This window comes from Carcharodon carcharias, chromosome 9 (assembly GCF_017639515.1).
Source record: "Carcharodon carcharias isolate sCarCar2 chromosome 9, sCarCar2.pri, whole genome shotgun sequence".
In the NCBI taxonomy this organism is placed as follows: Eukaryota; Metazoa; Chordata; class Chondrichthyes; order Lamniformes; family Lamnidae; genus Carcharodon; species Carcharodon carcharias.
The window spans coordinates 142,273,863-142,288,546 of NC_054475.1; the positions used below are offsets into that span (position 1 = coordinate 142,273,863).

At 40.4% G+C, this 14,684-nt stretch overlaps 1 protein-coding gene across 1 annotated transcript in view; it reads left to right on the forward strand.

Moving 5' to 3' along the window:
- The window catches only part of chic1 (cysteine-rich hydrophobic domain 1), a 44,724-nt gene continuing 30,040 nt past the window's right edge, over positions 1-14,684 (forward strand). The window contains exon 1 of the mRNA XM_041196049.1: positions 1-168. Coding sequence (XP_041051983.1) covers positions 47-168 — 122 coding nt within the window. The 5' untranslated portion in view covers positions 1-46. The remainder of the gene's footprint in view (positions 169-14,684) is intronic.

The window sequence follows — 14,684 nt, forward strand, 5'->3', positions numbered from 1 at the left end:
CGCGCATGCGCAGGCGCGGGGACGGCTCGTGCCCCTCAGCAGTAACATGGCCGACTTCGACACTATATATGAGCTGGACGAGGAGGACGAGCGGGTGGTGATGGACGAACATTTGATCCGATATACTCCTGACCCCGTGGTGGTGCGAGGGGCTGGGCATATAACAGTGTAAGTTGGGACACAGTAGGAGCGGATTGGGTGGAGAGTTGATCCCCCCCAGCTTGTTCTATCCGCCGGGAGGCTTGCTCAGAGTCGGCCCTAGTCCGGTTTCCGGCCTTTGCTGACAACGGCCGAGCATGCATGATGCGGTCGTAACCAGGCGAAGGGACGCGGAAACATTGTTAAGGAAAAGAGAAAAAGTGAACTGGCAGGCAATTGTACCTGAAAGGGATTAGTGCTGGTGTATGTTATCCGCTCTTGTTGCAGTCTGCATCCAGCCTCTGTGATCTGTAGGTTTAACCAGAAAAGCTGATCTGATTTTAAAACTGCCCAATGTCCCCACTTTGTTGTTTAATCCCGTTTTCAAGAATTAATTGCAATGGTCATCTTTATAATAGCAGTTGTTACGCTGTTCTTGAAAGATCGGCAATCTGTCACATGTAAGAAACGGTGATTAGTGAGATTTATATAATCTGGACGGTTTGATTGTGAGCCCATTCAAACAAATGGAATTGTTTACCTTTTGAGCGTGTGATGGCATTTAAATGTGTCACTTTTTATACCAAAATTAATGTGATTAGTTGGGCTTGAGATGGTCCTAAAATCATGAAACTTGTAATGCTATTGTATTTGCTACTATTGTATTGCTACTTGTATTTCTCGTAACTACCTATGCAGTTTTAGCTCTGTTGCAACCCTGCTTGGTCGCAACGTCGGCTTTGAATACTCCTCCCCTTTGAAGTAAAAATGTATAGGCAATGTCTGCATTGATTTTTATGCGTTTAGTTCACCGCTCTGTTTCGGGAATACATTCTGAAGAAAATGTTTGTTGTCAGTATAATTCGTCAAATTAAACATGTAATCTTAAAGATGCTATGAAACTTAGAGAAGAGTAATAGGGCAGATATTTTCCAAATAAAGACACTGGTTGCAATTACTTTTGGAGTGAGCATTTATATAGTAGTGTATTAATGCAGGAGAGGAATTTTGCAGGTCACTGTAGTTTGCTATCTCAATGCTTGCCTATTATGGTTGTTAAAAGTTGGGGTATACAAATACTATTGGGGTCCAGTAGCCTACTAGGACAGTTCAGTTCAGCTACTAGTAATCCAGAAACCTTGGCGATTGATCTGATGACATGAGTTCAAACCCCAACATGACTGCTAGGGTGTTTTAAATTTAATGAATGAAATATGGAATAAAAAGCTAGTTTCAGTAATGGTAACCACAAACCACTAAATTGTTGTAAAAACCCATTTGGTACACAAATTTACTTTAGGGAAGGAAATCTGCCATCCTTACCTGGTCTGGACTACATGTGACTCCAGACCCACAGCAGTGTGGGTGATTCTTAACTACTGTGTGAAATGGTCTTGCAAGTCACTCAGTTATATTCAGGCAAATGGCTCACAACCACCTTCTCAAGACTAACTTAGGGGTAGGCATAGTGACACCTATTTCCTGTGAATGAAGTGAAGAAAAGGTATAGAGAAAATTTACTGTTTTGATGCTTGTGGAGCACACTTTGGGGTAATTGCACAACCTCGACCCTCAATTTCACAAGCATTAAAATTACTGAATGGAGAATCTCACACTAGGGATGTGCAGTTTCAACATCAGAAAATGCTGCAAATATTCACAGGTCTGGCAGCATCACCCTACACCACTGGGTGCAGTGGCAGCAGTGTGTATTATATACAAGATGCACTGTAGCAACTCGCCAAGGCTCCTTTGACAGCACCTTCCAAACTTATACGCTCTGTCATCTAGAAGAACCAGGACATGGGAATATCACCACTTGCAAGTTCCCCTCCAAGTCATAATCATCCTGGTGTTGCAGTTCCTTCGTCATTGCTGGGTCACAGTCCTGAAACTCTCTACTTAACAGCAATAATGTGGGTGTACCTACAATACCCAGAAGTCAGCAGTTCAAGAAGGCGGCTCACCACACCTTCTCAATGGCAACTCAGGATAAGTCTGCAACTCCCACATCCTGTGAACAATTTTTTTATGTTTCAGTTTTAATGATAGGTCATCAATCTGAAATGTTAATTTCATTTCTCTTTCCACAACACTGCCAGACTTGCTGAATTTTTCTAGCATTGGTGTTTTTACTGCAGATGCTGGAGATCTGAATCATTTTTGCCTCTGCTGCTGAAGGTGGGTGGAGGTAATGTTTTTGCCCCGTTTGTTACTCTATTTGGCTGTAAACAAGATATCTCAAAAGCTGGCAGACTGATTTTAACAAAACCTGGTGCACAGCTAGGAGAGTATGACCAAGGAAGAACTGAATTTTTTTTCTTGGATAAGCTGCAGACTTGGATCCTGATTTTTTTTTTAAAGGATCTGTTAACACTGGGAGATGGGGCAAATTGATTTTTTTTTAGAATGTTGTGGATTGTCTCTGCTGCTATAGTGGAATTTGTCATAGTTTCAAAATGTGAGCAGAGTTTTCAGAACAGGTTGTTAGATGTAGATTGGCCTGAAGCTTCTTCAGTGAGATGGAAGCTCTTGCTAAAAAGATTGTTTTTCAGTTTTGTAGTTAAAGCATAAACAAGATGGCGATAAACCTCAAGGAAGGACTGCTCAATCGTAATAAAATTAACACAGCATGGCGAAGATATGTGCTCTACTGAGTGCCCTCTTGTTCTTAGGACAGGCAATTTCTCATTGTAAACTTGTCAAAGCAGAAAATACCCTTAAGTTGGAATCTTAATACAATGTTGCAGTGTAATGCAATTGGCTTGATTTGTTTATTAGTGTTAATCTTTTCTCCATGCATTATAATAATATCATGGTCTGTTTTTTACATTCAACTCTATTGGGGAATATGGCACTTAAATGGTGGACTTGAGGGAATGTGGTATAGATCGTTATGCACTTAAATATATATATATATATATATATATATTCTGCTAGAAAGGTTTTTTCCTGCTCTTTTAAGAATCTCCAAATATATTCCTCAAACTGTAAAATATGCAAGCTTTTCCTGAGCGCGCCTGTTCAGGCAGCTGTCTCAAACCATTTCGGAAAATGTCCATGTCTCATAGTGCTAGTACTTAAAGTATATAAATAAACCACATGGTGCAGTATTGAGTCACTGAATACATCACCCAATGAGAAATTGAGCCACAAATCAACAATTTCCAAAGTTCAGTTCTTGGCTTGCTTCATTAGCTGATAGCCTCAGTTGATGGAACTGTTGCAATTCGTCTTGGAACCCCTGTATTAGGGAATGGGAGAAATTCAGCCACAGGTATCAATGTCTAATTGCTGCCTCATGACCCTGATGAACATCTGTTGAAATTAACTACAGAGATATAGATTTTCGTAAAAGGTGGTTGTGTAGCTCTATATGTAAATTCAAGATGTTGATCCTACAGGTGGTGAAAACTTTCAACTGTACATTGGTTGGGACATCTTTAATATGTAAAGGCAAAGTTGACCATTATGTTGTGTATGTTACGTGAGGTCCATATGATGGAAAACCATTATTTCTATGAAGAAATGAAAATGGTGCATGGAAAAAAGATTTCTCTAAATCGCTACTTCAAATCAGTCAATCATATAAAAAATGGGAGTATCCAATTGGGATATGAATTAATCATGCATTATTCTCATTGTGTTAGAGAAGCTACCACAGGCTGTGCGTATTGTGACTTGATAACGCTAAATGAGATGCTTAGGAAAAAGAAGTCATGGTACTTTCAAGTTTTTTAAATTATGCAGCAACATCTGGAATGCATCGGCTGAAAGGGTGGTGGAAGCAGATTCAATTGTAATTTTCAAAATGGAATTGGATAAAGTCTTAAAGGAAAAATCTGTAGGGTAATGGGGAAAGAGTAAAGGAATGGAACTCTGTCACAGATATAATGGGCGGAAAGGTCTCCTGTGTTGTATGATTCTATAATTCAGTGAACCAGACTTCTTTAAAAGGAACATGAATCGCATTTTAAAGATAAAATACTGAGCATGTACAATAAATGCATATCGAAGATTATCAAACCTAGAGCAAAGATACATATGTAGAAGTTACAACATGGAACTAGGCCAATTGGCTCAGCCAAACTGCACCAGCATTTCCACTCCACGTGAGCAATTATTTATGAACGACGAGCGACCATATTTATGAGGAATGACTAAATTGTTGGGACTATTTCCACTGGAGCAGAGAAGGATGAAGAGATTTAATAAATGTTTTCAGAAGTATGAAGGGTTTTAATAGGGTGAATAGGGACAGATTTTGTTTTTCTCTAGTACGGTAGCAAATGATAGTGGCCATCAATTTAATTGCTGAGAATAAGGGAAGAGGTAAATTTCTTTTATGTGGAGCATTGTCAGAGCAGCAACAGCTTTAGTAATGGCAGTAGTTGAGGAATACAATAATGGAAAGATGGATAAACTCTTGAACCAGGCAGAGGATGAAATGAGTCTGTAAGGAGACTGCAGGGCAAGGGGATTAGTTTCAAATACTCTAGCAAGGAGTAGGCACAGATATGATTGTGTGGATGCTTAACTTCATTACGGTAAAGTTTTATAGTTTACGTATACAACATAAAATGGATTAGCAACATAAGGAAAAAAAAACTCTAAATCCTATAAAAACAATTGTGAAGCAGCCCTCCTAGATGATTACAAAACAAGTGGATATACATCAAAATATTGAATTTGGAGGGGAAAAGATGTTTGGTTCAAAAAATATCAGAATACTAGAAGGGCAAGTGGAGTAGAGGTAAAAGCTACAAAAGATGCCATTGAGGCTGAGATCAAGGTTGAGCATAAGATATTTAATGTATACTATATAAATTATACACTTCAAGCATTTACTAAAGAAGATATAAGGTAAAATACCATCCTCACATAGCAATAATCCAAGTAGAATTAATGTTATATTAATGATTTTGAATTACCAGGCAGGTTGAAATGGCTCCAAGAAGCAAATTCCTGTGGATGGATGGATGGTATTTATTCGAGAGCACTAAGGGAGATGAGGACTGAGATTTGTATGATGTGATTCATCAGTTTCCCCCATAAGGGAAAAATGAAGTAATGTGGGCACGTTTCCAAAAAGAATGAGAAAACAAGTTGGGTAGCTGAATGCTGTTTAGTCTTCCTTTGCTATTGGATAAAGTAATGGGAACTTGAGAATTCCCTATAAATTCAACAGCCTACTCGAGATTTAGACGGGAAATAATCTGCCTGATCACCTTCTACGACAAAGTGTATACCAAGCAGCCTATGAACATAAGAACACAAGAAATAGCAGGAGTAGGTGATTTAGCCCCTCAAGTCTGCCCTGCCATTCAATAAGATCTGCCCAAAGCCTCAACTCCTCCTTTCGTACCAGCTCCTCATAGCCATCAACTCCCTGATATTTCAAAAATCTATCTACCTCCTCTTTAAATACTTTCAATGATCTACCCTCCACAATTCTCTAGGGTAGAGAATTCCAGACATACACTACCCTCTGAGAAAAATTCCTTCGCATCTCAGTTTTAAATGAGTGTCTCCTTATTCTGTAACTATGTCCCTTAGTTTGAGATTCCCCTGCTAGTGGAAACATCCTCTCATCATTTACCCTGCCAAGCCCCTCAGAATCTTGTACATTTCAATTAGATCACCCCTCATTCTTCTAAACTCTAGTGAATAAAGACCTAACCTGTTTAGCTGTTCTTGATAGGTCAACCCCTTCATCCCAGGAATCAGCCTAATTAAGCTCTTTTAAACTGCCTCCAATGCCAGAATATCCTTTCTGGAGTATGGGGACCAAAGCTCTACACAGTATTCCAGGTACGGCCTCACCAACACTCTGTACAGTTGTAACAAGACTTCCCTATTTTTAAACTCCAACCCCCTAGCAATACAGGCCAAAATTCCATTTGCTGCCTTAATTACTTGTTGCACCTGCATGTTAACTTTTTTTTTGTGTTTCATGTACAAGAACACCCAGATTCCTCTCTGCTGCACTTTTTTTTTTGGAATCTCTCTCCATTTAAATAATCTGCCTTTTGATTTATCCTTCCAAAGTGCAAGACCTCATAATTTCCTACATTAAACTCCATCTGCCAAGTTTTTGCCCACTTACTCAACCTTTCTATATCCACTTGCAGATTCCTTATGTCCTCATCACAACATGCCCTCCCACCTATTTTTGTTTTGGTAGCAAATTTGGATACATTATACCCTGCCCCCTCCTCCAAATCATTAATATACTTAGTAAATAATTGAGGCCCTAGGACTGATCCTTGTGGCACTCCACTAGTGAAGTCTTTCCAACCTGAATAAGACCCGTTAATCCCGACTTTGTCTTTTGTGTGTTAACCAATCTGCAATCCATGCTAATACATTACTCCCAATCAGGTGAGCTTTTATCTTGTGGCACCTTATTGAATGCCTTCTGGAAATCCAAATACACTACATCTACTGGTTCCCCTTTATCAACTCTGCTTGTTATATTCTCAAAAATCTCTAGCAAATTTGTCAAACATGATTTCCCTTTCACAAAACCACATTGATTGCATTAAGGTTTTTTAAATGTCCTGCTATTGCTTCCTTAATAATGGACACTAGCATTTTACCAATGACAGATGTTAAAACCTATTTCATATAATGTACCTTGACATCCAAAAAAAATTGAGAAAGTTTTACAGGAAATTTAGTGTTGGGAATTTGGGATGAAACTTGGGAACAGATAAGAAATCAGTTGATGGGAGTAAGTTTAGAGAGTTACTTTAGGGTGGGGGAAGAGCTGAGCTGGGAGCCCAAGATCAGTATTGGGGCCCTTATTATTTTTAACTTTGATTCATGATTTGGATGCAGAAACCCAATGCAAACTAGGAGTCACATTTGTTAAGATAGCTCGGCAACAATAGAATAAGATAAAATATTTATTTGGACAGAACAATTTCATATGATGTTTAATTGGAATAAGTACACTGGTGTCAAAGTTGTTTAATGATGTAATTGAAAAAGTTTTAGTAAACTCTATATTTCACATGTACAACTGCTGCAGAGCAGCAATTGAAAGAATAATTAGAATGCTGAACTATATGGTCAAAACAAGCATGTGATGTCCACCATTACGCTTCAGTCCTCCTGCAATTGGGGAGGACCGGAATGCTATTTTAATCCTTTATTTTTTCATGGGATGTGGGCATCGCTGGCAAGGCCAATGTTTATTATCCATCCTTAATTGTCCTTGAGAAGGTGTTGGTGAGCCACCTTCTTCAACTGCTGCAGCCCATCTGGTGCAAGTACATCCACAGTGCTTCTAGGAAGGTAGTTCCAGGAATTTGATCCAGTGAAAGTGAAGAAACGGTGATATAGTTCCAAGTCAGGGTGGGGTGTGGCTTGGAGAGGGACTTGCAGGTGGTGGTGTTCTGGTACATCATCTGCCCTCGTCCTTCTAGACGGTACAGGTCATGGATTTGGAAGGAGCTGTTGACAGAGCCAGTGAGTTGCTGCAGTGCATCTTGTATATAGTTCACACTGCCACTGTGTGTCAATGATGGAGGGATTGAATGTTTAAGTTGTGACCTCAGTTTGGATGCTGCATTCAGTTCTGTCACTGATAACCAGGTAGCAATGATATCTGTGCTCTTATTTGATTAGGAGATTTGGACAACCTACAGCTGGCACCTCCAAAGCACTGGTGCCTTTGCAAGATCCTCCAAATCCAGTGGCAAGAAAGATGGTTCAACAGCAACGTCCCAATTCAATATGCCCAGCATCAAAGCATTAATCAGTCAAAACCAGCTCTGCTGGACAGGACATGTCATTCGAATGTCTGAAACCAGACTCCCAAAGCAACTGCTGAATTCAGTCACAGCAAAAGATTCCCAGGGGGATAGCAGAAACGTTTTAGAAACATAGAAAATAGGAGCAGGCCATTCGGCCCTTTGAGCCTGCTCCACCATTCAGTATGATCATGACTGATTCTCTATCTGAACGCTGTACTCCCGCTCTCTCCCCACACCATTTGACGCCTTTAGAGTCCAGGAATTTATTTCCTCAAATATATTCAGTGACTTCACCGTCACCGTGCTTGAGAATTCCATAAATTCACCACCCTCTGAGTGAAGAAGTTTCTCCTCATCTCAGTCCTAAAATGGTCTACCCTGTGTCCTGAGATGGTGACCCCTTATTTTAGATCCACCCAGCCAGAGGAAGCATTATCACTGCATCCAGTCTCTCCACCCCTATCAGAATTTTATACATTTCAATGAGATTTAGGAATGTGCTCAAAGCACCTTTTTTGAAGAGGTTAAACATTCCCATTGACTCATGGGATTCACTGACCTGTGAACCACCAAAATGCAGAAGATTCATTTGGAATGGCACCAAAAGAATCAAGAGGCTTCATCAGGAACATGCAGAGATGAAGTTGGAGGGAGTGTACAAATCTCCAAACATTTCATTGAGCCAACCTTTCAAGCACTGCCCGTCCAACAAGTGGCAGAGGCTGCAGATCACTCATTGGACTTATCAGCCATCTCGGAACCCACTGAACCAAAGTGGAAGCAAGTCGTCCTTATCCCAAAGGACTCTACGCAAAGAGGACTGACAAACGGGAGAACATCTAGAGATTGTTCGGAGAGGAATGCGAGACCGATAGAGAAACAGGAAATGTTGGAAATACTCTGATCTGGTGGAATCTATGGAGAGAGAGAAACAGTGTTAACGTTTAAGGTCATGACCTTTCATTAGAAACGTGAGATTGATGCATAGCTTCAGAGGCCTGAGTTATAAGGAAAGACTTGAAAGGAGATGACAACTTACATTTATAAAGTATCTTTAACATCGTAAAATGTCCCTTGGTGCTTGACAACAGTGTTGTTGAACAGAGTATGATACTTCACTACATAAGGTGATATTGGGGAAGATAGAGGTAGCTTTTAAGGAGTGTTATAAAGGAGGAAGGAGAGACAATGAAGTGGAGGGATTTATGAAGGAAATTCCTGAGCTAAGGTACTTGGCAGCTTAGGACTTTGATTTTAAAATTCTCATCCTTGTTTTCAAATCCATTCCCCCCCCCCTCAGTGGCCTTGCCCCTCCCTGTCTCTATAATCTCCTCCAACCTTAAACCCTCTCTGGGCTCCTCCAATTCTGGCCTCTTCTGCATTCTCAATTATAATTGCTCCACTCGTGATGGCTGTGCCTTTAGTTGTCTAGGCTAGAAGCTCTGGAATTCCCTCCCGACACCTCTTCCTCTGCTCTGGCTTGCTCTCTTCCTCTAAGACACTTTCCTTTAAAGCTACTACCTCTTTGAACAAACTTTCAGTCATCTGACCTGATATCACCTTGGTGTCATGTTCTTATTTTTATGCTGCTGAGAAGGACCTTGGGATGTTTCATTATGTTAAAGGCAATGCATAAATACAAGTTTTTTTTTTAGCTGAAGGCACGGCCTCCAATGGTGGAGCGATTGAAATTGGGGATTGTCAAGAGGCCAGATTTGGAATGAGCCAAATGAGGGGCAACCTTGCAGAGGTATATATGATTGCCTGCAATGTGAACATAAATAGATCTGATAACTATTTCAGACTAAAGCAGGATAGTGGGATGGAGATAGGTTAAAAGTAGTACAAAGGCAAATTTAGGGCTGAAAACAGGAAACTCTTCACAATGGTTAATATATGAAATGGAATTCGAGATAAAGTAGTGTAAGTAAGAGGTTCAAATACCAATTTGCAAAAGAATGTAGTGCCCCATGAGATGCATAAGCAAAGTTGGGCCAAAAGGCCTTTCTCATCTTTATCAGTTCTGTGATGGGACTGGATTAATTGTAATATACCACAACAAAATAACCTGCAAGCACTTGCAGGTGGGTTCTGTTCAGATCATATTGTTTCTTTTGACAAAACTGATCTTTCTATGTAACTGTCAATTTTTTTAGATAAATAATTGTAATGGAAGAGGGGGCAATACACATCTCGTGTACAGTTGAAAAGATGATCTTTAATATAGTGGATGAATTATTAAATTTGTGTCTCCTGACATTGGCTGTACTGTTTTGGAGAGGATTTTTGTAGAAGGATCCATACCCAAGACATTATCTCGCCCAACGGATCTCTCCACAGACGCTGACTCACCTGCTGTGCATTACCAGCATTTACTGTTTTATGTTTAAGTTCTGAGCTTCCTGGGGAGGGGAAATTAATTCAGAGTTTCAACGTGATGCTGTAGTATGGCTCAGGATAGCTGCTTGAAGAGCAATATTGATTAATCATGGAAGCAATTTGATTAAAGAACATGAAGGGCCTGAAGGGAAAATATTACAATTCATATCTTTGCCCCCCCCCTCTATAAAAGAGAGAAATTACGCATATGATTTATTACTTGGACATTTGCATTGTATTGTATTTCCAGTAGTTATAAAGAACTTAATGCTCTCATTTGAGAAGCTTTTAACATGTAATTATTTACTTGTGTTATGGTATCAATCCTCTGAGCTGCAAAATCAATTTGTACTTGCTACAACTGATATTGACAAGCTTGTCCAATTGAGATGCCTTTGATCCTTCCAATTAGTGTGGACTGCGTGTCAAGTTGTCAGCTGCTAAGGTGATCAGATGGCTTGATCGAATATTGCTTTGCCATGGAGAAGCTGACTATAGGATAGACAATATATCCTGTTTGCACACATACAGTCAATAATCAGTTTAGTGATTGAGGAGAGATTTATTATACCATAGCAATAAAAGTATTCTGAAATAGATTGAGTAATCCCTGAAAGCCAGTAAACAGACTTGGATAACTTTTACATTCCCTCATTGGCTACCGGTGAAATGGAAAGTGCAACTTGAGCTTCAGAGTTATAGGTCAACTTGTGTATATATTTCAGAATCTAACAGGGTACTGTTGCAATAATTCTCAAAACAGAAGGGGGAGTAGAGGCCACTGCATTTTAAGGCTTTTACGTTTTTTAGGTCCCTCTAAGATTCCTGCCTTTAGCTTTAGTTGGCAGCAGTATCCAATTTTTGCTGTAAGTTTATATTCTTAAAAGATAGCTTTGTTACTGTAAATGTTAATTCCAAAATGGCATTACTGAAAATACTGAAGGTCACACCAATTGTCCCTTTCTGCCCCAGTTAGTAGTTTTTTTTATTTTAACCAATAGTATCTGGGCATCAAATAAATTGCAGTTTGTGACTTTTTTTATGGTGTGTAGTTTCTCTGAATTTGTTGCAAATTCCGTGCTTGTGATTTTTTTTGAAAGCTTGTAATTTGAACTTTTTATTGGGAAGAATGAAGAATTTTCTTCATTTAATTCAAGGACTATTTGCGTATTTTTGAATTCTGTCTTTCTTGCCGCCTCCACCACTCTGTGTGTGTGTGTGTGTGTGTGTGTGTGTGTGTGTGCGCGTGTGTGCGCGTGTGTGCGCGTGTGTGCGCGTGTGTGCGCGTGTGTGCGCGTGTGTGCGCGTGTGTGTGCGTGTGTGTGCGTGTGTGTGCGTGTGTGTGCGTGTGTGTGCGTGTGTGTGCGTGTGTGTGCGTGTGTGTGTGTGTGTGCGTGTGTGTGCGTGCGTGTGTGTGCGTGCGTGTGTGTGCGTGTGAGAGAGAGAGAGAGAGAGCAAACAGCAGGACTTAAGTGATAAAAACAAAAAACCGGCGCTGGAAATGCAAAACAAAAAACCGAGGTTTTCCACCCACGGTGGTTGACAGGGCCCTCGACCATGTCTGGCCCATCTCCCGCACATCCGCCCTCACGCCTTCCCCTCCCTCCCAGAAACACGATAGGGTCCCCCTTGGCCTCACTTATCACCCCACCAGCCTCCGCATTCAAAGGATCATCCTCCGCCATTTCCGCCAACTCCAGCATGATGCCACCACCAAACACATCTTCCCTTCACATCTTCCCTTCACTGCCCCCCCTGTCGGCATTCCGTAGGGATCGTTCCCTCCGGGACACCCTGGTCCACTCCAGCATCACCCCCTACTCCTCAACCCCCACCTATGGCACCTCCCCATGCCCACGCAAAAAATGTAACACTTGCCCCTTCACTTCCTCTCTCTTCACCGTCCAAGGGCCCAAACACTCCTTTCAAGTGAAGCACCATTTCACTTGCATTTCCCCCAACTTAGTCTACTTTATTTGTTGCTCCCAATGCGGTCTCCTCTACAACGTAAACTGGGCGACCGCTTTGCAGAACACCTGCGGTCTGTCCGCAAGAATGACCCTAACCTTCCTGTCGCTTGCCACTTTAACACTCCACCATGCTCTCTTGCCCACATGTCTGTCCTTGGCTTGCTGCATTGTTCCAGTGAAGCCCAATGCAAACTGGAGGAACAGCACCTCATCTTCCGACTAGGCACTTTACTGAATATTGAATTCAAAAACTTTAGGTCTTGAACTCCCTCCTCCATCCCTACCCCCTTTCTGTTTCTTCCCCCTTCCTTTTGTTTTTTCCAATAATTTATATAGATTTTTCTTTTCCCACCTATTTCCATTATTTTTAAATCTTTTATGCTCCCCCCACCCCCACTCGAGCTTTACCATGAGTGCCCTACCATCCATTCTTAATTAGCACATTTGTTTAGATAATATCACCAACTTCAACACCTCTGTGTTCTTTTGTGTGTGACATCTTTTGATGATCTGCTCCTATCACTGCTTGTTTGTCCCTACAACCACACCACCCTCCTCCACTTCTCTCCCCCTACCCCCCACCTTAAACCAGCTTATATTTCACCCCTCTCCTTGGATTCACATAGTTCTGTTGAAGGGTCATGAGGACTCGAAACGTCAACTCTTTTCTTCTCCGCCGATGCTGCCAGACCTGCTGAGTTTTTCCAGGAAATGAGTGATACTAGATTGGATTAGTTTCTGATATGTGCAGTACCATTGATGGAATGTAGTCATGAATGTCTGCAGTGAAATTGTTTGCCTCTCTTATCATCCATAATCAAGTTTGGAGATCACAAAGGCCTAGATAAGCATTTCAGTAGCTGACGGCTGAGGCAGAAATGGTGATATTACAAAGATAGATTACTTCTGCCTGGTGATGAAGGGAATATGGGGTTAGAAGCTCAGCCCTGGGTCAAATAGGATACCTAAATTTAAAAATAGTATGTTTCAGCCTCAGACAGTGGCTATGCTAAGGGATGGAGTCTGAGGTTAAGGAATGAAGAAGACAATGACTTTGGTCTTCCCAATATGTAATTGAAGGAAATTTCTGCTCTTCCAGGCCTAGCTATTGGATAAGCAGTGTGACAAATCGGAGGAAATGGAGGAGTCAAGGGAGGTGGTGGTGAAATAGAACAGGATGTCATCAGCAACATGCAGGACCTGTTTTCTGATGTTACTGAGGGGCAGCAAGGACAGAGGTGTCAAGATTGGCTGATGTACCTTCCCCAAGCAGAGTAGTCATCAGCTGCTTATTAAACAATTGACAATGCAGTATTGAGGCTTTACTAAGTTCAGCTTGTTTAAATCCATTCCTAAAAAAATGGGAAAACAGTTGAATTTTTGCGGCACTCTGCAACTTTCTGATGAGGTTTCAAGAGCCTGGGAACCTAATAACTGCCAAGATGGACAAGACTTTCAATGTAATTGCTCTTCTTTATTATGTTGTAAAAATGTATGCATACTCTTCCATTGTATTCTAGTCTAATCCACACACTGGATTGGAAGATCTTGTTTCTATTATCCAGTAGTTCTTGTAACTTGATACATTGCTGAACTTGCTGTTTATAGTAAAATTATGATCCTTACTAATATTATGTATTTTTGTGCACTCCATTCTGAGATGGAAAAGATTTTATTTAAGTGAAGCAGTAAATGTCACCTTTCCACCCTTGATATTTTTTTTTCTTTTATGTAATGTGAAATCTTCCTGTGGCATTGAACAACTTTCATAGGCTTTATTTTCTCATATTTGAAACATCTACAAATTGTTTTGACATAAAGAATACAGTATCTGCACAGAATTGCTATTTTGATGACTATGCAGTAGACCAGGTATTCTCAATCAGGAGCAATTACTGTTCCTTTTGGAGTAATGTCCCAAATTAAAATGCTGGTTTGAAACTAATTAAATTGGCCTTAGAATGTTTTTAAAAAATTGGACCAAGGTGCTCTTTGATAGTTAGCTGGCTCTCTGGTACTCTACCTGCCACATGTTTTGAAAACAGTACCATCATTTGGAAGTAACCACCATAACTTGGTATGGATTAATGGTGTTTATGTTTAAGTAAATCTGAAAAATTTCTTGGATCTTGCACAAAAAGTGTTCTATAGTTGTGAAAATCCATAGGATTTTGAAAAGATTTCATCCAACATTTAAGATTTTTTTTTTTTAAAAAATGGGCGAATATAATTTGAGTGACTTTTTTAAAGGAGCTGTGATGTGCACATTATATTACTGAAATCAAGTCTGTCCAAAAAAGATATGACTTTCAGAATGGCTTGAAATAATATCTTCCTCAGTATCAACTCTTAAGGGTTTGCTTGTGAAAAAGGGCTTTTTCTCATTACAGCATATATATTTCTCAAAAAGGGAATACTTGCATAGTAGCTTTTGCTA